The sequence below is a fragment of the Lepidochelys kempii genome, chromosome 20 (genome assembly GCF_965140285.1).
Source record: "Lepidochelys kempii isolate rLepKem1 chromosome 20, rLepKem1.hap1, whole genome shotgun sequence".
NCBI lineage: Eukaryota > Metazoa > Chordata > Testudines > Cheloniidae > Lepidochelys > Lepidochelys kempii.
In genome coordinates this window covers 21,212,463-21,234,593 of record NC_136399.1, presented here as the reverse complement: position 1 = coordinate 21,234,593, position 22,131 = coordinate 21,212,463, and the positions used below count along the sequence as shown (strand labels likewise).

At 62.4% G+C, this 22,131-nt stretch overlaps 1 protein-coding gene across 3 annotated transcripts in view; it reads left to right on the top strand.

The window, feature by feature from the left end:
• Positions 1–22,131, top strand: part of ZNF385A (zinc finger protein 385A) — a 70,733-nt gene that overhangs the window by 34,704 nt on the left and 13,898 nt on the right. Inside the window, exons 1-3 of one of the 3 annotated variants that reach the window (XM_073318604.2) lie at positions 7,079–7,185; positions 8,706–8,780; positions 19,453–19,563. In XM_073318604.2, the coding sequence (XP_073174705.1) occupies positions 19,453–19,563 (111 nt within the window). In that variant the 5' untranslated portion in view covers positions 7,079–7,185; positions 8,706–8,780. Of the gene's footprint in view, positions 1–7,076; positions 7,186–8,705; positions 8,781–19,452; positions 19,564–22,131 lie in introns of those variants that run through there. The other 2 variants (XM_078849517.1, XM_073318602.2) reach the window with 2 other exon arrangements.

The following is a 22,131-nucleotide window of genomic DNA, read 5'->3' as shown; positions in this document are numbered from 1 at the left end:
CACGAGCCCCTGGCCCAGGCAGTCAGGCAGTGGGTCCCTCTCTGGGTGTGTCCATGAGCCCCTGGCCCAGGCAGACAGGCAGTGGGTCCCTCTCTGGGCGTGTCCACGAGCCCCTGGCCCGGCAGACAGGCAGTGGGTCCCTCTCTGGGCGTGTCCACGAGCCCCTGGCCCAGGCAGTCAGGCAGTGGGTCCCTCTCTGGGTGTGTCCACGAGCCCCTGGCCCGGGCAGACAGGCAGTGGGTCCCTCTCTGGGTGTGTCCACGAGCCCCTGGCCCGGGCAGACAGGCAGTGGGTCCCTCTCTGGGTGTGTCCACGAGCCCCTGGCCCGGGCAGACAGGCAGTGGGTCCCTCTCTGGGTGTGTCCATGAGCCCCTGGCCCGGGCAGACAGGCAGTGGGTCCCTCTCTGGGCGTGTCCACGAGCCCCTGGCCCGGGCAGACAGGCAGGGGGTCCCTCTCTGGGTGTGTCCACGAGCCCCTGGCCCGGGCAGACAGGCAGTGGGTCCCTCTCTGGGTGTGTCCACGAGCCCCTGGCCCGGGCAGTCAGGCAGTGGGTCCCTCTCCGGGTGTGTCCACGAGCCCCCGGCCCAGGAAGACCCACTTGCGCTGGCGTGTGAACGAGCAGGGTGGACAGAGACTCAGGCCAGCCACCCGAGCTCATACTCACTGGCTGGGAGGGCTCAGGAGCCTGAAGTGCCGCCCGCCCACTGTCCGCCCGCCTGTGTTTAGCGCACACGAGAGCAGGGCTGCTGGGGGCGTCTGTCAGGGTCGGCAGGGTGCTGGTGGGTCCCTTGGCAGCCAGGATGGCACTGCTCGCCCCTTCCTCTCCTTTCAGCCAGCTCTTGGTGCGGTCACGTCCATCCGGCTACTCCTCTGGCCCCACCCCTGGCCTCCAAAGACTCTTCCTTTAAGGAGCCTAACACTAGGGAGTGGCGGGGGCACTCACTGGTGCTCCCATTCATTTGTCCACCACTTAGGCCTAATTTCCGACACGCCAGCGCTGCGGGGCTGGTTTCCAGGCCACGCGACTCCGGGTCCCAGGCGGGATCTTCACACGCCCTGGAGTTCAATCCGCGTCGCGGTCGCCCTTGTTCAGCCTTTCCCATGACTGGGATGGTTATGAGCATTCATCTCACCGGCCTGCTCTGCGGGGAGCCCTGTCCTCACAGCCCAGCCAGGCTTGGCCCATAGACCTAGCCTCAGCTGGGGGCCCAGCTGCACCCCCTTAGCAGAGACTCACCCAGGCCCCCAGACTCCAGCTGTGGGGAAGGTGCTGCTGGCACCACATGCCCTGGGCTGGGCTTGGGGTAGGGCCCCTCACCCAGGCCCCCAGAGCTTTGCAGTGGCACATACCCAGTGCTGGGCTGATGGGAAATCGCTGGGTCACGCTCCGCTCATGACAGCCATTAACTGGAGCCAGGCTCCCAACAGCGCTGTTGTCCCCAGGCTCCGCCCCACGGGGAGGGGGCAGCCGACAGCAGGGAAAGGTCCCCTCCCTGGGATAACGCTGGCCTAGAACCCTGAAGGGCCTGGGAAGCCATGGCCAGGGCCCACTAGCCACCCTGGCATTTTATAGACACAGGAGGCAGCCAGTGTCTGTCTGTCTAACTGTCTGTGTCGGTGCTGGGGAGATGAGTGCCCTTTGGAGCAGCGGGGCTAGGGCTGTGTGCCCACCATACCTGGCTGGCCTCACCCCTCTGTCCTAGAGTAGCTTGGGGCTGGGGTTGACCTCACAGCTCTCTCTCTGCCAGCCCCAGGGTGCCCTTGCCCCCCAGCCTGGTCCAGGTCTGTGGGGCAAGGTGGTCCCAGGAGGGCGCAGTGTCAGCCATGGGACCCCAAACAAGCATTCTCCTTTCGGGGAGCGCTGGCACTTTCTATCATGCCCGCCATCTGGAAATTAGCTCCTTAGAGACATGAGGGCCCAGATGCTGTGGTGATGGGCAACTCGGGGAGAAGGGATTTTGGCAATCTCGCTTCCCCTTCAAATACCCTGTTTGAAGATGAGCAAAAAATATCCAACACCTGTTTGTTAGACAGCTGGAGAGCACTGGAGAGTAGGACAACTTGGTTCTATCTGTGGGCAGGGAGTGGGGACTAGTGGGTTAGAGCAGGGGGGCTTGGCATTAGCACTCCTAGGTCCTTTTCCTGGCTCTGGGCAGGGAGTGTGGGTTAAAACGGGGTGGGGGTGTCTGGGAGCCAGGACTCCTGGGTTCAATCTGTGGCTCTGGGAGAGCAGTCAAGTCTAGTAGGTTAGAGCAGGGGGGGCTGGGAGCCAGGACTCCTGGGTTCTATCCCTTGCTCTGGAAGAGGAGAGTGCTTTACTGATTAGAGGTGGGATAACTGAAGCAGGCATGTTTGGCACAGTTAATCTGAAAGGTTATGGGGCTGAGTGGATAAGACTTGTGTCTGCTGTAATAAGAGACTCAGATTCGGTCACCAGTTGGCTTAAATTCACCTTGTGTAACCTCACTATGAGCATCTCTGTAAAATGGGGGTCTAATATTTGGGGGAGAAGGTGCTGGTGAATATTGAGAACTGTGCAGAAGAATCCCTAGGAGTCAGTAGAGGTGAGACCAGAACTGAGGCCATCTGGCTCCCAGCTTAGTGCACCTGGGGCAGTGTCTGGCTCAGTGTGTGCAGAGCCCTGCTTGGCACTGGGGCAGAACATCCACTGCTGAGTATTTCACAAAGCCCAGTTCCCTTGAGGGCTCCAGCCAGGACTGGAATAGTTGAGGTGGGGGCTGCGGTTCAGGAGTGAGGGGCACTGGCAGGGCTGGGGACATTGTGCTGGATCTGTTCCTAGGGTCCCCACGAAGCAGAAGGCCCTGCCATGCTCTCCAAACTGGCTGCAGAACTTACTCAGCCTGAGGGCTTGGGCCTGCTGTTGCCCATCACCCTTGTCTCTGGGCATCTTTCTTCCACATCATACGGATCAGCAGCAGCTGGGGCAGCTTACTGGGTCTGTCTCTCCTTTTTGGGGGGCTGCTTGGGGTGGGTCTTGGAGTGTTTGTCTGTGTTCTGGGGTCATTTGGGTTTGGTTTTAAAAGTTTTAAAGGCAGTTCCCAAAGCGACCAGTTCAGGTCTGTCCCTTTCCCTTTGGACTCTGCTGGCCTTTCCATAGCTTACATCCAGCCGCCACTGAAATGCAGCCACCTCTGGGGTGAGTGTGGCACAGGCAATGTTCAACAGACACAAATGGTGGGTCTGGCATCCATTTGGAACCCCAGGTAAGTGGGAAGGCAGAAGGGAGCCTGGGCCCCAGGCAAACACCGAGCTGTGGATCTGTGACATGGCCCAGCTTCAGAGCAGGGATGTGAGGTGGCTGTGTCGGGTGGCCAAGGCCCAGGGATCGGAGGCTGCTGGTCGTCTGCCCATAGGGTTAGCGCAGAGAGCGGAGCGCACCCAAGCCCACTGCTGACACCATAACCATGCAGCAGCTGCTGCTCCACTAGGCACAGGAGCCCCTGCCACAGGACTGCAGCACGGGGAGGGGCCACTGGGACTCCTGCAGCTGGGGACAGGAGCGTCCTGCTGTCCCTGGCTGCCAAGCTTAGGGCAGCTCCCTGGGCAACATTTTATGTAAGAAGAACGTTTGTATATTTGCACCTAACTTGCATATGGGCATAAATGGGGAACGTCTCCTGCAGGGGACCAGGTCGGGGGCAGTTCTGCCTCCCTGATGGCCCCAGCAGCTCCCGGCTGAGTTGGTCCGTTAGTTCAAAGCATTGGGGGGCGTTTATGATGTAGGAGCTGGAGCCGAGACCCTCCCCAAGCCCACCTTGCTGCCAAATGTCCCTCGATAATCCCTGCTGCGCTGGGCTGATCCAGGCGGTGACCAGCAGGCCTGGGGCTCTGTGGCTTACTAGCAACGCCCCAAGGCAGCTGGTCCCCCACAGTGCTGACCTCCCCCATGCACAGAGCTGGCTCTCAGGGAAGACACATTTATTAAATCTGGTTCTGCTCTCTGGGGAGCTGGCCCAGGCCGGGCTCTCTGATCCCCATCTCCTCCCAGCAAACAGTTCAGGAGGGGCCCCTCCCTCTTCTGAACGAGTTGGCGCCCATTAACCAAAACATTCAGAATACACCAGTAAAACAAACAGTGACCTCACCTCTGAACACAACCCTCCCCAAAGCACAGGCACCGTTCTTACATCTGTCTCCCCTGAATGGGCACCCTTCCCTGGCCCAGCCCCGTGGGCTGCCACCTTCTGGAGGAGAATCGCTGCAGACAGCTGGGTGCTGGGATCAGAGAGGAGGATCATCCTAGAAAAGGCGACAAACCACACAGCACCCCAGCTGCACACAGGTATTTGTGACCAGGCTGGGGCCGAGGCTGCCCGGCTTTGGCAGCAGGGTGCAGCCTACTGGTTAAAGGCTCCATAGCCGAGTGTAACAATGGGACTGGGTCCTCTGCAAGGCACGAGCCTGGGCTCTCTGGCACTTAAAGCTCAAGCCACTGCCACTCAACTTAAAGGACAACTCCCAGCGGCAGATTCCTAAACCTCCCCATGCGATCTGGCCAGTTGAAAGGGACGGAAATCCATCTGTCGTCACGTGGGGTAGACAAGCACATAATGTGGCAGCTGTCCCTGAAAGGCAGCGTGGCAAAGTGGGTGCAGCTGTTTTAGAGTGCTGGGCTCTCTCCCAGCTCTGCCTGAAGTTACCTTGTCCAGCCCCTCAGCTGTCTTGGGGGAGCAAGCTGCCTCCGTCGCAGAGGGGGGCTCTGGGGCCTTGGTGGTGAAGGGTGGAGAAGACTCGAGCACAGTCTGTAGAAGGGCTGGGAGTTGGCTGCTCTGCTCCAGGCTAGGGGCTGTGCGGAGCAGTGGTGTAGCTAGGACAGGAAACCTGGGTGGGCCTTGACTTTCAGGTGGGTAGGCAATGAAGGGGAGCAGGAGGGATGGGGGGCTTGCCTCCCCACACCCCCTCTAGCAGGTCCTTACCACTTAGCAGGCACCAGAAGATGAGGCTGCCCCGGGCACACAGGCTGCGGGGCGCACCCACCGGGGTTTGAGCTCCAGCCACCCCTCCTGACCCTGGCTCGGTGTTCGTCCGCCCAGCTGGCCGCATCCCTCTCTTGCCAGCACCGTGCGCTGCTGCTCTGGTCTACGGCCCCAGCACTAGCCCTGCCCAGACCCACCCTGACGAGGCACCCCCCCACCTGGGACGACTCCCTCCCCCACAGTCTGTGGATTCGGGGGGGCTTTTGTCCTGTTTTGGGTGGGCCTGGATGCTAAGTGAGTGGGCCACGGCCCACCCAGGCCCACCCGTGGCTACGGCCCTGGTGCAGAGAAGGACTCTCCATCTATAAGCACTTCACTGGGCCTGCACAACAGCCCTTCACTGATGCACGAGTGTCATGAGCGCTGCTGGGCTGTGGCTGACCAGCAGGGAGCCTCGACAGCTGAGTGCCATGGGAAAATGCTGAATTAGGCTTTTTACAGTTTGTGAAAAAAGAGAAACCTCTGAACGCTGTTTAACGAGTCTCCATCAGCTGGCTCCCTGTATTCACTGAACTGGGGCTCACAGCCCGACTCTGGGCAACAAGACTTGGGCTGACAGCCCTGGGTGGCAGGGTTTGGGCCATGGGCAGCTCGGTTTGCGCTGTGGCTGTCAGGTGAAGCCCGAGCCCTGCCACGCAAGGCTGACAGCAGGAGCCCCGTGGCCCAGGGCTGAAGTTCTCCGGATCATCCAAATTTTTGATTATCCGATCTGGACCCTGTCCCCTTAGATCAGACAAATGTGGTTCATGGGGTTCCACTGGTCCCTCCCCATATTGTGGTAGGGAAAGCAAAGTTCCGTGTTTCATTTTAATTGCAGAAAAACACAGATTTTTATGAGGTTTTTTAATGGGAGAATTTTGGGGTTTTTTTATCATGGAAAACTGGATTCCCTGCTGGTCAGTCAGCATGTATGTGTGGGGGGAGAGGGGGGACCTTGGTGCCCGTTAGATGGCCCTGGGGATGGCTCAGCCATCTGAGAGCAGGACCTGCCTGTTGCTAACTCCCCTATCCCCACAGCATCAGTGGTCTGCCAGGTAGCAGGGTGCTGCCGAGTTCCTGACTCAGCTGGGGATGGGGCAGCTCAGCTCGGCAGCTTTAGGCAGCCAGGACCCTTCCTGTCTCTCTCACTTGCGCTGGGGCCTGGGAGCCCCTGGCTCGGTGTGGGGAACCAGCCAGCCCTTCACAGGGAGGGCTGGGAGAAGCATGTGTTCATCAGGCCTCAGCCCACAGGAGGGACTGCTGTTGCTGTAGATCAGAGGCCCATCACATTAGCGGTTATGTATAGATTACAATAATATATGAACGGTTGGAGGAGCAGACGCCTGGCTTCCACAAGGGCCTGCTTAGATCATGCTGGCACCCAGCCGGCTCCCTGCCCAGCTGCGCTAGCTACACCTGGGCTCCCCCGCTCCATGCACCCCAGCAGGAGTGGCCTGCACCACGCCGCAGAGGGGCCACAGAGAGCCTCAGGCCCGTCCTGTTCCAGCGCGTTGGGGGGAGCGCCGGGTCCCCTGCTGTCTCTGGCTGCTGCATGGCAGGGGGGGCCCGTGTGGGTCAGCGGTGGAGGGGAGAGTGTAGGGAACAGGAACTTTGGCTCTTCCAGCCTGAAGGAAGGAGGCCCTTGGGGGCTGGCGCTGCCCAGGCTGGGCGAAGGCCAGAGGCAAAGTGTTCAGGGAAATGGGTTGAGCCATCTAGGACCCTGCTGCCATGGGCACCAGTCCCGACCCCCGTCCCCACAGTTAACCCAAGTCCCGCCTGGCAGGTAGGACCCAGCCGCCATCTGGGGCAGGGCCAGGGCCAGGGCCAGGGGCGTTGCGGCTCTCAGGCCCCCAGCGGTGCAGAGAGACCAGGGGCCGGTTCAAATGCGGCCGGGGCAGCTGGGTCATTTGCCTCCCCAGCCAGCGCAGCTCCGGGGGGCGGATGGAAGCGCCCGGCCCCGCCGGATTGTGCCCCTGGGGCTGTACCGGGCTGAGCGCTCGCCGCCCTGCCCCCAGGTGCCCCCCGGGCGGAGCGCACGGCCCGGGCCGGCTCCACGGGCGGAGCGGAGCTTGGCGGCGCGCCGGGGTGGGCGCCTCTTGCTCGCTCCGCCCCGGGCCGGCGGCTCCGCCCGCTGCCGGGCTGCGCCGGGGACTCGGCCGGGATCAGCGCCGGGGCTGGGGGAGCGTGGCGTCGCCCCCGCCGGGCGGGGTAAGGGGGCGCGACGCGTTGCGGGACCGCCTCGCCGGAGGCTGCCCCGGGGGGCGGCAGGTGTCTCGGACGGGGGGTGCGGGCCGTCCGGCTCCCGATCCCCCCCCCACTGTGCGTTCATCCCCCAGGGTCCCTGCCCAGCCCCGCAAGGCCGGACGGTCGGACCCCCGCGCCCTTCTCCGGCCCCCGCTCCGTCCTCCTCGGCTCCCCGCATCCACCTGCAGTCCTTTCCGCGTCCCGCAGCCCCCCCGTCCCCCTCCCCGCAGCACACTGCACTCCGCCTGCCTCGCTGCAGCGCCCCCTGGCTCCCCGCAGCCCCCCTGCACCCCCTTCCCTGGCTCCCGCAGCCCCCCCCCCTTTCCTGATGGTGGTTTTGCTAATGTATTTTTGAGACGCAGAACGTGTTTCCCGTCTCCTCTGTGCTTGGGTCCCCGGGGGGTGTCACCGCCCCACACCCTGCTCGGGCTCCCTCCATGGGGACCTCCAAGCGCCAGGCAGGCCCTCCTGCACCAGCGCTGCAGACTACCCTGAGCGGAGCGCCCCACTCCCACAGAGAGGTAGGGATCCCCCCGTGGCTGAGCCACCCCAGCTCCCATCACAGCATCCAGCAGCTGGTCCCTAGCTGTATCTGGGACCAGCCCAGCGGTTTGGTGTCTGCTCAGCCAAAGGCGGGTGGCTGGGTGGTGGGAGGTACCTTTGACTCCCAGGAAGCCCCAGGGGGTGCTCTCCTGTTCCACTTCCTTTGCAGTGCCCTCTGTGGGTTTTCACTGCCTACCAGGGGCTGTGGGAGATTTGGAAACATGTGGTGACTGGCTTTGCTTTGCAGCCCCCAGGCAGATGGAGAATTGCCCCTGTTTTACAGCTAGGGAAACTGAGGCACAGAGATGGACTCACCCGAGATCACTCAGCTGATACTGGCTTGTCAGGGATGCTGAGCCCACAAGATCCCAGCTACAAGGGGGCTCAACCTCTCTGGAAATCCATCCCTGGGACCCCCTGAGCATAGTGATCCCCTGTCCTAGCTACTGAACCCCACTCCTCTCTCAGAGCTGGGAACAGAACCCAGGAGTCTTGACTCCCAGTTCCTTCCCCAACCACTAGACCCCACTCCCCTTCCCATATGTGAAACTAGAACCCAGGCATCCTGGCTCCCAGCCTCCTGCTCCGTACAGTGACAGAAGCTCTCAGAGGCGAGTGCGTGAGGAACGTGCTGGGGGGGGGGGGGGACTGTGTGTGAAAGCGGAACCGCAGGGGTCTTGTGGGGAGCACTTGCCAAGAGGGGCCTTTCTCAGGCAGCCGTGCGAGCCTATCTGGGCGAAGAGCCCTCTGCTAGCCGGGTGTCTCTGCTAAAGCTCTTGAGAGTTGGCAGCTCTGGAGGTAATTCCCCTCCCCACCCCCAGAGGGGATGGCTCATGCCCCTCAGCCGGGGGCTGTGTGGGGAACTCAGCAGACCCCCCCAGCTCCACACACCCCCTGAAGGAGCCATTATAAACCAGCCCTTTCTCTTTTGCCCCGTCCAGCTAGGGCCTAGTCCCTGCTTGCTGGCAGCAATTCCCCCGACTCTGGCTCCTGAGAACCGGAACGCTGCATGACTGGTAATTGAGCTCCAATGCTTCAGCCTGCTGGCTCCTCATTGCTGCGCCTGCTTTTAGAGGTGGGGTGAACTGAAGCAGAGAGAGGGGAAGGGACTGGCCAGGAAAAGAACCCAGGAGTCCGGGCTCCCAGCTCCGCCTCTTGCTGCTCCCGCACTGTGGTTTCACGCTGCCTGTTACCCAGGCTCCTGTCCAGGCAGCGCTGTTAGGATATGCCTGGACAGACAGCCAGGGGAAGAGGTGAGGAGGCAGAGCGATGCAGAGCCGCAGCTCCAGAGCTGCAGTGGAGGATGCTCTTGCGCCGAGAGGGGCTGGGGACAGAAGCAGACAGAGAATGCAGAGTGCAGCAGTGCCAAGTCCTTGGGCTGGTTTCTTTGGAACAGGGGCAGGGGATGACTCGGGCAGAGCCATTAGCACATCTAATCGTGGCCAGGAACATGAAAGGAGCTGCCCCGTTCCAGTCTGGGAGACGGGTCAGCGCCAGGGGAGCTATTCCTGACTCTGGGTTTATTCCAAGCCATTATGTACTAGCCCTGGGGAGTTGCTTGCTGGCTGTCGGTGACAAGATGTAGCTACATCCCCTTCCTGACTGGGCCAGCACCATGCTTTATAGGCTGTGTGATGCCTGCGGATGCCACTGGCCTCCATTCTGCTGCCCCCATTCCCAGGGCTGGCTTTCTGCTGGGTGGGAGTGTGGGAGGAGGGGAATTGTCACACGCTTCCAGGACCCTGTGGATCTTGCCGAGCTGTGGAAGCCCAAGGGCTGCCAATAATGAGATGGGCTGGTTTAATGTGCCTGTGAAATCTCGCCAGAGCCCAAGGGTCTCGTGGCTCTTTGCGCCCCAGTGAAATGCAGCCACCTCTGGGGTGGAGCTCTGCAGGCAGCAGCGAGGAGAGGGGGAGCCTCTGGGAGAGCAGGCAGGGGCAGGATTCAAAGGGGGCCTCCCAGGCATGCCATGATTCTACCAGCCTGTGCCACCGTGTGGAATTGTGTTTTGCTAATCCACTCGGGGTGCCCACACCAGGCACTGACCAAGAAAGACAGGCCTGGCCATGTGGGAGAAACCAGCCAATGATAGCGCATTCAAATATTACCCCTGGGGAGCTCTTAGCTCAGCCTCGCTCCTTTAAAGCAAGTGAACCCAGCTCTCCCTCCCATGCCAGCCTGTCTCTTCCCACTGCCCAGGAAGTGGCTAGATGGCTAGAGCACAGGACTGGGAGTCAGGACTCCTGGGTTCTATTGCCAGCTCTGGGAGGAGGGTGGGGTCTAGTGGTTAGAGCAGGGGCTGGGAGTCAGGATTCCTGGGGCCTGTTCCTGGCTCATGCTGTGACCATGCGCTCATCCCTTCATGTGCCTCAGTTTCCTCATCTGTCCCAAGAGGGTAATGGAGCCTCCTGGCGTCAGAGTACAGGGCTTTGCTTCCCCATTTGCAAAGTGCTGTGAGGGCCTGTCCCGGATCCCAGGATCAGTGCTACACCCCAGCTTTGGGATAGGCCTTTGGAGGGACCCCTTTGATGTGCTGGACATCTCACTTCCTCCAGGGCAGCCATAGGGCCTTCCAGCCTCCTGAGACGGATTGTCAGGGCTCTAGCCCTCCTGCCCTCTGAGCTCTGCTCAGAGACTCCACCTGAGCCAAGCTCCTGGTGCAGCAGGGTCCCCACCTCAGGGCTGGACGCCCCTCCATCACCTCCCCCAGCCCAGCTGTGTCCCCTACAGTAGGACCCCCTGTAGTCCTCAGCCAGGGGTCCCGCCAAGCTGTAGGTCAGGCTCTGTCTGTCAGTCTGCCCTCCTTGGTGAGAGCCTCAACTCCTTCCAGCAGCCAACTCTTATCCACACACCTTCGCTGTCCTTTGTTCTCTGCTGGGTCTGTGCCCAGCTTCCCTGGGGTGAGGCGGGGAATCCATTTCCCTGGGGTGCTGGGAGTCAGCGTCCTGGTGTTTGGCTTTGCCATTGTCTTCACAGATTCATCATTGATGAGGGGTCGCCTTGGCCAGTCCTTTTTAATGACCCATCCCAACTCAGGCCGCCAGTGACATTGGTCTCCCTGCCTGCCCTGAGAGCAAACAGTCCCTTCCCCCACTCAGTAGCCATGTGAAATACAGGGGAAACTGAGGCACACAGGGGCTTCCTAAAAACATTATTGAAAATTCCCCCTTGGCGCTCTGGGCCAGGCGGGGAGGGGGTTTGAGCCCAGCCCTAGGGCTGTGTGCGGGACTTGGGCCATGCTGCTAGGCTAGGCGGGGAGATGGGGGGACAGCAAGGCCGGCATGATGGCACGGGCACCAGCTCTTATGCCCATCCAGTGAGGTTTGAAAGTGTTTGGCTGCTAATCGAGACGTGGCAGGAGGCTTTCCCATGGGAGCGAGTCCAGGACTGGGCCGTCGTGGCTAGAGAGAGGAAGGACCCTCTGAGCCCTAGGCTGGATTTCACTGTCACGGAAGGACATGGCTCCTTTCCTAAGGGTGGGTGGAAAGACGGGCAGGGCTGTGGGAGCTGGCTGCCCCTGTGATACTAGCATCCAGGGGACTGCCCCCGGCTGGGCCATTGACACATCCTGCCAATGATGGGAGCAGCCCAGCCCTGGTGGGTCTGTGCAGGACCCAGTGGTAGGGTCCCTGTGATATCCCAGCTTGTGTATGTAGGAGATGTGCTGCCCTCTAGAGGCTGGGCCTGCTACTGCTGCTGTGTTGTGGAGCTGGAGGGCTTGGGTTCTAGTCCCAGCTTGGGGCTGGTAATGCCTGGGTGGGGCCTGGAGCATGCAGGACAGTTATAGATCAAGGGGGGCTGAGACTCTCGGTAAGCCCCTCGTCTGCCCAGGGGAGGAGGCTGTGACCCAGTGGCTTAGGGCAGAACTGACAACGGGGCGGGGATTAGTTCCATGCTGCGGGACGGACCAGGAAGAGCGGCTGAGCCTTCCCAGGGTGGATGGGAGCTCGGCACCCCTTGGCTGGCCTCGGCCCTGGGAAGGGGCACAGCGGGAACAGCGTGTCCCCGCGCTGCTGGCCAGGCTGGCGAGGTGCCAAGGCTCCTGGACCCAGTTCTGTTCCAGTTTGGGCTGGTGGTGAGGACAGGGGCCATGTCAGGACTCTTTCCTGTCTCTGCCACTGGCTTTGTGTGACCTTGGACTGGAACGTGGAGGACATGGGCATGGTCCCCTCTTACCAGGGTTCCCTCACCCTGGCCGAAGGGGATGTTGGTCTGGGAGCAGCAGGGCCAGGGCCCCCAGTGGAGGGAGCTGGTGCTGGGCTTGGTGCAGCCGAGGGGCCAAAAGCTGTGTGGGGAGCTCGGCCCTGGGGGTGTGGGCTAGCAGGGATCCCCACCCAGAGGCTGCAGTCGGTGTGAAAGGGCCCTGGCAGCCCCAGAGCTTGCTCCCTTCCCTGCATTGCAGGTCTGGGGCCTCCAGGCTTTGCTGCCACACATGCATCCTTCTCCCTCAGCAGCCAGCGGGCATCCCTCCCCCAGGGCCAGATCCTTTCACCCCCGAGCGGCCCCACTGCATGGGCTGGATCTGCAGGCTCCCAAAGTCACCTTTCCAGGCTGCACCGGACTGACAGTGCACCTCCCTCCTCCAGTGCAGGTGACTCTGGCAGAGGCCTTAGTGCTCCTGGGGTGGGGGGAACAAAGCTGGGGCTCCACAAGGCAGGGTAGGTGGGGGGAACAGATCCAGGGCTCGGCGGGGTGGGGGGGAGCAGGTCTGGGTTCCGTGGGGCAGGGGGAGTGGAGCTGGGGCTCTGTGGGGTGCAGCGGAGCGGAGCCAAAGATCCATTGCAGGGAACATACAAGGCTCATTACTGTGGCTGCTGCCCTCCCCCCCCCCCAGCTCTCTCTGTTTTAGCCTGGGCTGTGGCTGGCTGGGGGGGGACGGGGGCCAGTTTGGTGGGTGGGGGCACAGGGGGTGCTTGGTTGCCTCAACTCAAGGCTAGATGAGGTGGAGGCAGAAATCTCTGGTCTCTGCCCCCCACCCCAACTAGCACCCTGTAGTGGGGGTGCTGGGAGGGGCGATCCATGGGGAGCTGGCTGTGTCGGGGAGGGTGGGCTGGGTGTGGCCTCTGACCAGATAAACCCCCTAATCCCCTGGGAGGGAGCGTGCAGATGTTCGCTCTGGCCCTGTGCCCCATGGCTCAGCGCCCCCTAGTCTGCTGTGGGAGCCCCGTGCCGGATTAGCTGAGTGGAAATCTGCCTGCCGTGGTTAACCCTCAGTGCTCCTGGCTCTGCCCATCAGCAGGACCTGAGGAGGGGTGGGGGGAATTAAATACTAGGAGACAGGTGGCCAGGGAGCCAAGGGGGCATGTGCAAATTACCGCCCAGGGCTGCATGGAGCTGGGAGGGAAACGTGCCCGTAGGCAGCGCCCTCGGCTCAGGACTGCAGGAGCCTGCAGCGAGACGGCCTCTGGGTCCTGGCGCAGAGAGTGCTAGGCCCATACCCAGGCTTTGTTGTGGGGGCTTGTGGAGGCTGCCCTGCAGCTCCCCTTGTGCTCCCCTCGGAGAGGAAGGGTGGCCTTGTGTCTAGCGCGCTCCTCTGTCCGTTTAGGAGACCTGGGTTTGCCACAGACGTTCTCTTTGAGTTTGGCCAAATCCGACCCGTTGCTCCTTTCCAGAGTCAGCCGCCCCATGGGGCCCTGCAGCCAGCACCCCGGGTCACACAACAGGGCAGTGGCAAGAAGGGAACCCAGGAGTCCTGACTCATCCCTGCTCTAACAACAAAGCTGCGCTCCCTCCCCTGCTGGGCATGGAATAGAACCCAGGGTCCTGGCTCCTTGCCCGCCTCCCTGCCCTAGTTAATAGGTCTCTGGGTCGCAGCTGCTTATCTGGTTACAAGGAACATGGGTGGGGCTGGTGGGATGTGTCGGGGAGGATCTGGGCTGTGAGGGTCCCAGCGTGGGGTGGGGTGTGAGCATGAGGGTGTGCCCAGCCTGGGTTGGGGCCGGGGGCATTGTCCTCCATACAGTACAGAATTGTGCTTTGTTCAGTTCTGTCTTATGGCCCCTGTCACTGTGGCATCTGGATGCATCACAGGCTTTATCCCCAAACTCTCCTGTGAGGTTGGGCTGGGCAGGACCTGAGCTGGGCAGGGCAGGATAGGACTGGGCTACGCTGGCCAGGGCTGTCATCCCCATGTCCCAGAGGGGAGCTGGGGCCCAGAGGGGCTGCCTGAGTCTCCAGGGCCACCAGGGCAGTCTGTGGCAGATCAGGAAGTTGAACCCGTTGTCCCACAGCCCAGGCAAGCCCTCTAACCACTGGGCCAGCCTTCCCCCATTCCCCTTTGTCTGCACCTTTTCCTGAGGCTGGATCCCCGGGTTCATGGCCAGATCTGGGGGCTGAGCGGGAGCTCAGAGGGGTGCTGGTGACCCAGCCAGGCCAACCCCAGCCCACCACTTGGGGCTGCAGCTGAGGCTTAAATCCCCAGCTCTGGTTGTGCAGACACGGATGCTGCTGCTCCCCCTCCCCAGCGCTGGGGTGTGAACCCTGGGGAGAGGCTGGACTCCAGCTCTGAGAGCAGCACTCCACCCCCATCCTCCCGGCTGGCTCCGGAACTTCTTCACTTCCTGTCCTAAAGTGGGTGGGGGTGCTGTTGGGAGCTGTTTGAACAGCTGCCCTGTGAAGCGAGTCGAGCTCCCAGGGGCTGGGGAGGAGAGGAGCCAGGCCGGCCGCGGCTCTGTCCCGAAAGCCGGGGCTGGCCCTGAGTTCCAGCCCTCGCCACACGTGAGCAGCAGAGCAGCCCCTCTCCTCCCGGGCTGCTGGGAAGGGCAGGACAGGGCCAAGGAGGGAAATTCCTCTCGCGCTAGCGAATGCTGGAACAGCTGCCCGGCTTGGCTGGGAGCGCGATGGCTCAGCTGCCCTGGTGACCTTCCAGCGCTCAGCATGGGGGAGATTGCGACTGCAGGGAGCCGAGTGCATCGCCTGCCCCAGCCCCTCCAGCTCCTGGGGCCACTCAGCCTCCACGGGCAGCTCATGAGCTAAGCAGGGCACCTGGCATCCCTGCCTGCATGGGAGAGCTAGGAAAACCCATCTGCTGGGGGCTCAGCAGGGGGCGCTCTCCCCTCACTCAGAGCTGAACATGGTGAGGTGCTAGGGGGCGCTGTGCTGCAGGGGGCTGGATGGGGGCTCAGCAGGGGGCGCTGTGCTGAAGAGGTCCGGACAGGGGCTCAGCAGGGGGCGCTCTCACCTCCCAATCAAGGCTGAACCCAGTATAGTCTTGGGGGGCGCTGTGCTGCATGGAGTGTGGTGGGGGCTCAGCAGGGGGGCGCTCTCCCATTGTAGTCAGTTCTGAACCTTGCACAGCTCTATGGCCGCTGTGCTGCAGGCAATGCGTAGGGGGCTCAGCAGGGGGCGCTGGGCTGCAGGCAGCAGGGCAGGGGCTCAGCAGGGGGCGCTGTGCCCTCACAGTCGGGGCTGAACCCAGTGTCCCAGTATGGGGCTCAGGGCTGCTAGTTGTCAAATGAGTTGTCAAAGCGGGGCACCAGTCACCTCTGACCATTGCAGATCCCCTGTGTGTTCCCGAACAAGCTGGGTGGGTACATCCCATCTCCCCCTGTGTTTTCAGTTAGGTACGTCACTATCCTTCATGTCCTGCCCTAGTCTGTTGTGCAGCGATGCTGTGTGCGGTTCACGCTGGCTGTGCCCCACCCCTGAAACAGATGCATTTCAGCATGGGGTTAAGGGGGGGTTGAGGTAGCTAGTACTGTGGAAGTCCATTAAAATCAATTCGGGGGGTGTATGTAGCGGGACCCCTCCTTCCCCAGGGAGTGGATCAGGGAGAGTCAGGCAGAGGAGGGGGGTAAGCAGGCAGTTGAGAAGGTGAGGAGCAGAGGGGGAGCAAGGAACAGGCTGGGGTGGGTCAGAAGTGCTGGGTGAGAGCCGTGGGGCGAAAGCTGTGGTGTAGGCTGGGGGAGAGGCAGGCTGGGGTGTGCTGGACAGAGGAGGTTTATGTGGGCAGGACAGGTCCATGCCTGCAGGGGGGTGGGGGAAGATAGGCCTGTGTGTGCTCAGAAGTGGGAGGGACAGGGCTATGTGTGCAGGAAGGAGGGTTGGGGGGCTGGCCTAGTCATGCTGGGAGGGGATGTAACCTCTGGCCCCCAGGGGGTTGGGGGTCCCTGGCACAGAACGCTGGATGGTAGTGCTGGAGACGGCTGGAGGTGTAGAATCATAGAATATCAGGGTTGGAAGGGACCCCAGGAGGTCATCTAGTCCCACCCCCTGCTCAAAAGCAGGACCCATCCCCAATTAAATCATCCCAGCCAGGGCTTTGTCAAGCCTGACCTTAAAAACTTCTAAGGAAGGAGATTCTACCACCTCCCTAGGTAACGCATTCCAGTGTTTCACCACCCTCCTAGTGAAAAAGTTTTTCCTAATATCCAATCTAAACCTCCCCCACTGCAACTTGAGACCATCACTCCTCGTTCTGTCATCTGCTACCACTGAGAACAGTCTAGATCCATCCTCTTTGGAACCCCCTCTCAGGTAGTTGAAAGCAGCTATCAAATCCCCCCTCATTCTTCTCTTCCTCAGACTAAATATCCCAGTTCCCTCAGCCTCTTCTCATAAGTCATGTGTTCCAGTCCCCGAATCATTTTTGTTGCCCTTTGCTGGACTCTTTCCAGTCTTTCCACATCCTTCTTGTAATGTGGGGCCCAAAACTGGACACAGTACTCCAGATGAGGCCTCACCAATGTCGAATAGAGGGGAACGATCACATCCCTCGATCTGCTGGCATTGCCCCTACTTAGACAGCCCAAAATGCCATTGGCCTTCTTGGCAACAAGGGCACACTGCTGACTCATATCCAGCTTCTCGTCCACTGTCACCCCTAGGTCCTTTTCCGCAGAACTGCTGCCTAGCCATTCGGTCCCTAGTCTGTAGCTGTGCATTGGGTTCTTCCGTCCTAAGTGCAGGACCCTGCACTTATCCTTATTGAACCTCATCAGATTTCTTTTGGCCCAATCCTCCAATTTGTCTAGGTCCCTCTGTATCCTATCCCTGCCCTCCAGAATATCTACCTGTAGCACAAGGTGCCCCCCACCCCCGACTCTGTGGGGGTGGTAGTGCCAGGCTCGGGGTGGGGGGGATGGTGGGGCCGGGCTCTGGGGGGGTGGGATGGTACCGCTGGGCTCAGGGAGGAGTGGGGGGATGGTAGCGCCAGGCTCTGGGGTGGGGGATGGTAGTGCTGGGCTCTGGGGGGGATGGGGTGGTAGGGCCGAGCTCTGGGGGGGTGGGATGGTAGCACCGGGCTCTGGGATGGGGGGGTGGTAGGACCAGGCTCTGTAGGGGTAATAGCGCTGGGCTCGGGGGGGGGGTGGTAGGGCCGAGCTCTGGGGGGTGGGATGGTAGCACCGGGCTCTGGCGTGGGGGGTGGTAGGACCAGGCTCTGTAGGGGTGGTAGCGCTGGGCTCAGGGGTGGGGGGCGCTTGGCCAGCCAGTCAGCGTCGCACGGCTTTGTCACCACCCAGAGCGCTGCATTCGCTAATCATTCGGGGTAAAAGCTGGAATAAACAAAATACGGCCAATGGGAAAGTGGCGCGTTCAGTGCACGGTGATGTGTGGGGCTGAAGCAATGGGTCTCGGGGTGCTCCCAGGACTGAGGCATTGCCCTAGGAGGGAGTGAGGCCTAGTGGACAGAGCAGAGGGCTGGGAGTCAGGATTGCTGGGATCTATCCCAGCTCTGGGAGGGGAGTGGGGTTTAATGGTCAGAGCAGAGGATGGGCTGGGGGCAGGATGCCTGGGTTCTATTCCTAGTTGTACCCCTGACCGACTGTGCGACCCGTCCTCCCTCTGGGGCAGCCGGTATCGTGGCACCCAACAGAGTGTGTTGGGAGGAGTCTGACCTGCAAGCAGGGCCCAGACCCCTGGGTGTCAGCACATCCTGGGGTGGCAGTGGGGGACTAGGGCAGTGATGGGCCCCGGGGCAGGTGATGGGGGACTAGGGCAGGTGAGGGGCCCAGGGGCAAGTGATGGGGGACTAGGGTGGGTGAGGGGCCTCAGGGTGGGTGATGGGAGACTTGGGGGGTGAGGGGCCCAGGGGCAGGTGGTGGGGGACGAGGGCAGGTGATGGGCCGTGGGGTGGGTGATGGGGGACGAGGGCAGGTGAGGAGCCCCCATGGCGGGTGATGGGGGACTAGGGATGGTGATGGGCCCTGGAGCGGTGAGGGGCCTCAGGGCGGGTGATGGGGGATTAGGGCAGGTGATGGGCCCTGGGGCAGGTGAGCCTGCCTGGGATGCTGGAGCGAGGGAAGTGGCCCGCAGGATCTGTGGGGACACCCTGCAAGTCCGGCCTCCCATCAGACACAGCCTGGAGCTGGATCCAGCCCCTACCAGCTCCTCCAGGGCTGGGGCGGCTGCATGTTCCCTGCCCATTCCCTGCCCGGCGACCCTGCTTCCCAGAGGGGACTGAGCCAACCGAGGCCTTCTCCTGAGCTCCCATCCCGGACTTCAGCATCAGGAGCTGCAGGCTGCCCTGGGGTGGGGGTGAGATAGCGGGGTCCCTGCAGGGGCCTATATCTCGGCAGCCAGCCCCCCGGTTCTGGCACATCCCCATTCCCGGCACCCGCAACTGGCGCCCGCCCCCGCTCCCTGCAATCATAGGATGTGTTTGCAGCTGGAATTTTAATATGCGCCAGTTACTGCAGCAAATGGAAAGTGGTGGGGCTGGGGAAGCGCAGGTGGCAGGGCTGGTGGCACTGGGGATCAGCAGGGGCAGAGCTGGGCCCTTGGGGGTGCTGAGGCGGGCAAGGTGCTAGGTTGGAGGCTTTGGGGAGGGCAGGGTGCTAGGGTGTGTATCTGGGTGGGAAGGAGGAGCCCCCAGACTGTGTATCGGAGGCAGGAGAGCCGTGGTTGTGGGGAGGGGGAGCTACCAGCGTGTGTATTGGGGGAGGGCAGGGGGACTGTGGCTGGGGGGGAGGGGCAGCTGCCAATGTGTATTGGGGCAAGGGGGCAGTGGCTGGGGGAAGGGGAAGCTGCGAGCGAGCCAGCATGTGTACCAGGGGAGCAGCCAGCGGGGGCTGTGGTTGGAGGGAGGGTGAACTGCCAGCTCCCCCAGGAGCGAGGGAGGGGCCCAAGGTGGAGCTGGGTCGCGGGGGAGCTGTTTGGATCTAGGGGCTGGGCTGGCCCATTACAGAGACTCCGTGCATCCCTGTCGGGGGAGCGCTGGGCTGTACGCTGCTCAGGGGGCAGGGGAGCCCAACATGGGCAGGGGAGGGAGCAGTCTGTCTGCAGATGATGAATGGACCGGCTGGCTGAATGTCTTCTAATGTTTAGGCAGGTAACAGCCTACTGCTTCTGCCAGCTAATGGGGCGACCCCTGGAGCTCATGTGGTGGGAGGGGCCGGGGGTCCATTCCCTCCATGCATTGGCCTGCTGGCTGCATCCCCTGCTCCACTACCACCCTGCCCCATGGACACTGGCAGAGCTGGGAGGTGGGGCCAGGGGTAGCTGGGGTGGGTCACTGAGCTCCCTCTATGAATGGTCAGCAGGGCCCCAGTTGGTGATATTTCTTGTTGGAGAGAGAGACCCACCCATGGGAGTTTAGTCCAGCTTCCCTGGGAGCAGTTCCCCCAGTTGCTGCAGGAGGAGACCCCCCAGGGTGGGGCAGGCAGAGCCCCCAAAGTTGTGCCCAGGGCTCTGTGGGTGCCCAGCTCCCCATGGCTCCCGTGGCTCCTCACAGCATCACTCTCCCCACAGATGGATCCAGTGCAGAAGGCGGTGATTAACCACACCTTCGGTGCACCCCTCAGCAAGGCCCGGCGCCCCGTCATCTCCTGCAACGTCTGCCAGATCCGCTTCAACTCAGAGGTGAGTCCCCTGCTCCATCAGCTCCTGGCAAAGGCCCCCTGCCCCATGAGCCGGGATCGCCAGCCCCAAGGCAGCTGGACCCAGAACCTATCGCAGATCCACAGCTGGGTGCTGTGGCCCCAGCTTTGGACCAGTCTCCGGGAGGCCCCCTTCAGTGACCCAGACCCCTAGGGTGTCACTCTTCCCCCAGGGCAAGCCACACGGCTTCACTGCGGACCTCAGGGCCTTCACCCTGTGGGCCAGCACCACAGGGATGCCCGGCCGGCGCAGCCACACAGGCAGGGTTCTTGGCTCACTTGGACCGGGGTCCTTGGCTAGCAGAGTCCATCGTGGGCAGCCCAAGCCCCTCAGAACCCCCTGAACCCCCCCACTCCTGCAGCAGCCAGCACTTAGCCCCAGCCTGGGCTCCCGAGCGGGAGGGGCTCAGCCCCCTCTGCAGAGGCGGGAGTCCGTCTCTCTCTGGGGCCTTGGTTGCTAGGTGGCCATGTCACGGCAATTGGGTTTGCCCTGAGGTGGAGATCAAGGCCCAGACAGCTCGGTGATACCCACCTGCATCTTAGCCTGCCCTGAGAGCACACAGGCCTCCCCCCATCACTAGGGAGCAGTGTTGCACATAGGGGAAACTGAGGCACAGCTCAGCTTCTTAAAAATATTACCCAAACTTCCCGCTTGGTCACAGGGCTGATGAGGGCTCGGCTCTGCTTGGACCCCAGGGACGTGACCCAAGGTGGGGGATGGCAGAGCTGGTCTGGGTCTCACAGGAGGGGCGGGCCAGGCCAAGCTGCGCCAGGCCAGGAAGGGGACTGTTCAGACCCGGCTGGCTCCTCGACCACCAATGGACGTGGGAGCTGCTGAGAGCTCGTCTGTCTGTCCTGTGTGTTCCCTAGTGGGTGGGATGGGGTCAGACCCTTTCCCCTCCCCCTACAGCCTGGCCCCTGTCTGACACTGACCTTCCCCCTGGGGCTCACTCTAAATCCTTGTTCCTTTGGCCCTGTTGATCCCTCCTTCATTCCAGGGGGTAAACTGAGTCACAGAGTGAGTGGCTCGTGTGTGAGCACATAGGAATTCAGTGACAGAACAAGGATAGGATCAGGAGTCCTGGCTCACCTCACCCGCTCTAACCACTCAGCTCCACCTCCTCAGACTCCAGCAGGGTGGTGGGAGGTTGGGAGGGGAACACTGGCTGGTGGAAGCTCACGGGTTAGGACACCGGGGTTCTCTTCCCAGCTCTCTCGCTGGCTCAGCGTGACCTTGGCTGGTGCTGGCCCCGCGCTGGGCCTGACATTCCCTGCCTGTAACGGATCCACAGTCACCCTGCCCTGCCCAGGAGCACTGTGGGACCGTGCGGAAAGTGCTGTCCGGCAGGCAGCGTGGGGGGGGGGGGTGCGGGGGGTGCATGCAGGGAGCAGTCAGGGTGCGGCCCAGGGGTCAGCACTGACTGGGAGGGAAGAGCCCCTGACCGAGCCCTGCACCACTCCCCCCAGCACAGTGCCCCCTTGCGCCGGGTTCAGCACTGACCGGGAGGGGAGACCCCCGACGAGCCCCCTCCCTCCAGCACAGCACCCCCTAGCATCAGGGTCAGCACTGACCAGGAGGGGAGAGCCCCCGACGAGCCCCCTCCCCCCAGCACAGCGCCCCCCTTGCACTGGGTTCAGCACTGACCGGGAGGGGAGACCCCCGACGAGCCCCCTTCCCCAGCACAGCGCCCCAGCGTCAGCACTGACAGGGAGAGGAGTGCCCCCGACTGAGCCCACCCTTCACTCCCTCCAGCACAGTGCCCCCTAGCGCCAGGGTCAGCCCTGACCAGGAGGGGAGAGCCCCCGACGAGCCCTCTCCCCCCAGCACAGCACCCCGGGGTCAGCACTGACTGGGAGGGGAAAGCGCACCTTGCTGAGCTCCCACCCCTCCGAGCACCCCTGGGCTCTGTTCTGTTGCTCAGCCCTGCCCCGGCTCCGCTCCCCACTGCGTCAGGCCCTTGGCCCTGGGGCCAGGGTCTCGGGGGCGGGGTTATTTGCTGCTCTCTGGTTCGAGCTGGGCTGGAGTGGGTTGGTGGTGAGGTCCAGCTGGGGCGAGGCACGTCCGAGGCTGGGCCCCTTGGGCAGAGCCCAGGGAGTAGGGTACCAGGGGCTAGCAGTGCCCCCTGCAGGCTGGGCACCACTTTACCTGCATTGCCCCAGGCCAGCTGTGCAGACCTAGTTCAGCAGGAGAGATTTCGCCCCCCCTCCCCCCCGCAGCATTGTCCTGCGTCAGTGCAGCTGTTATTCCTGTCTGCTCCGGCAGCCAGGCCAGGATCTGCTCCCAGCCCCCGGCTGGCCGCTCCAGAGGAGGTGCGGGAGGGGGATCTCCTCCCCGCAGGATGCACTTAGAGCCCTTCGTCCCCCGGGGGTGCAGTGTGGGGCCAGCGGGTATCCACCAGGGTGAAGGGTGCCAGTCCCAGTGGGGGATGGGGGCGGCTGCTGCCACAGCTGTCCTTTGGCACAAGGCACTGGAAGTTTAAACCCTCGGAAACATGACCCGAAAACGGGTGACATCTCCCCACGGGCACCAACGCCCCACAGCCAGTCCCAT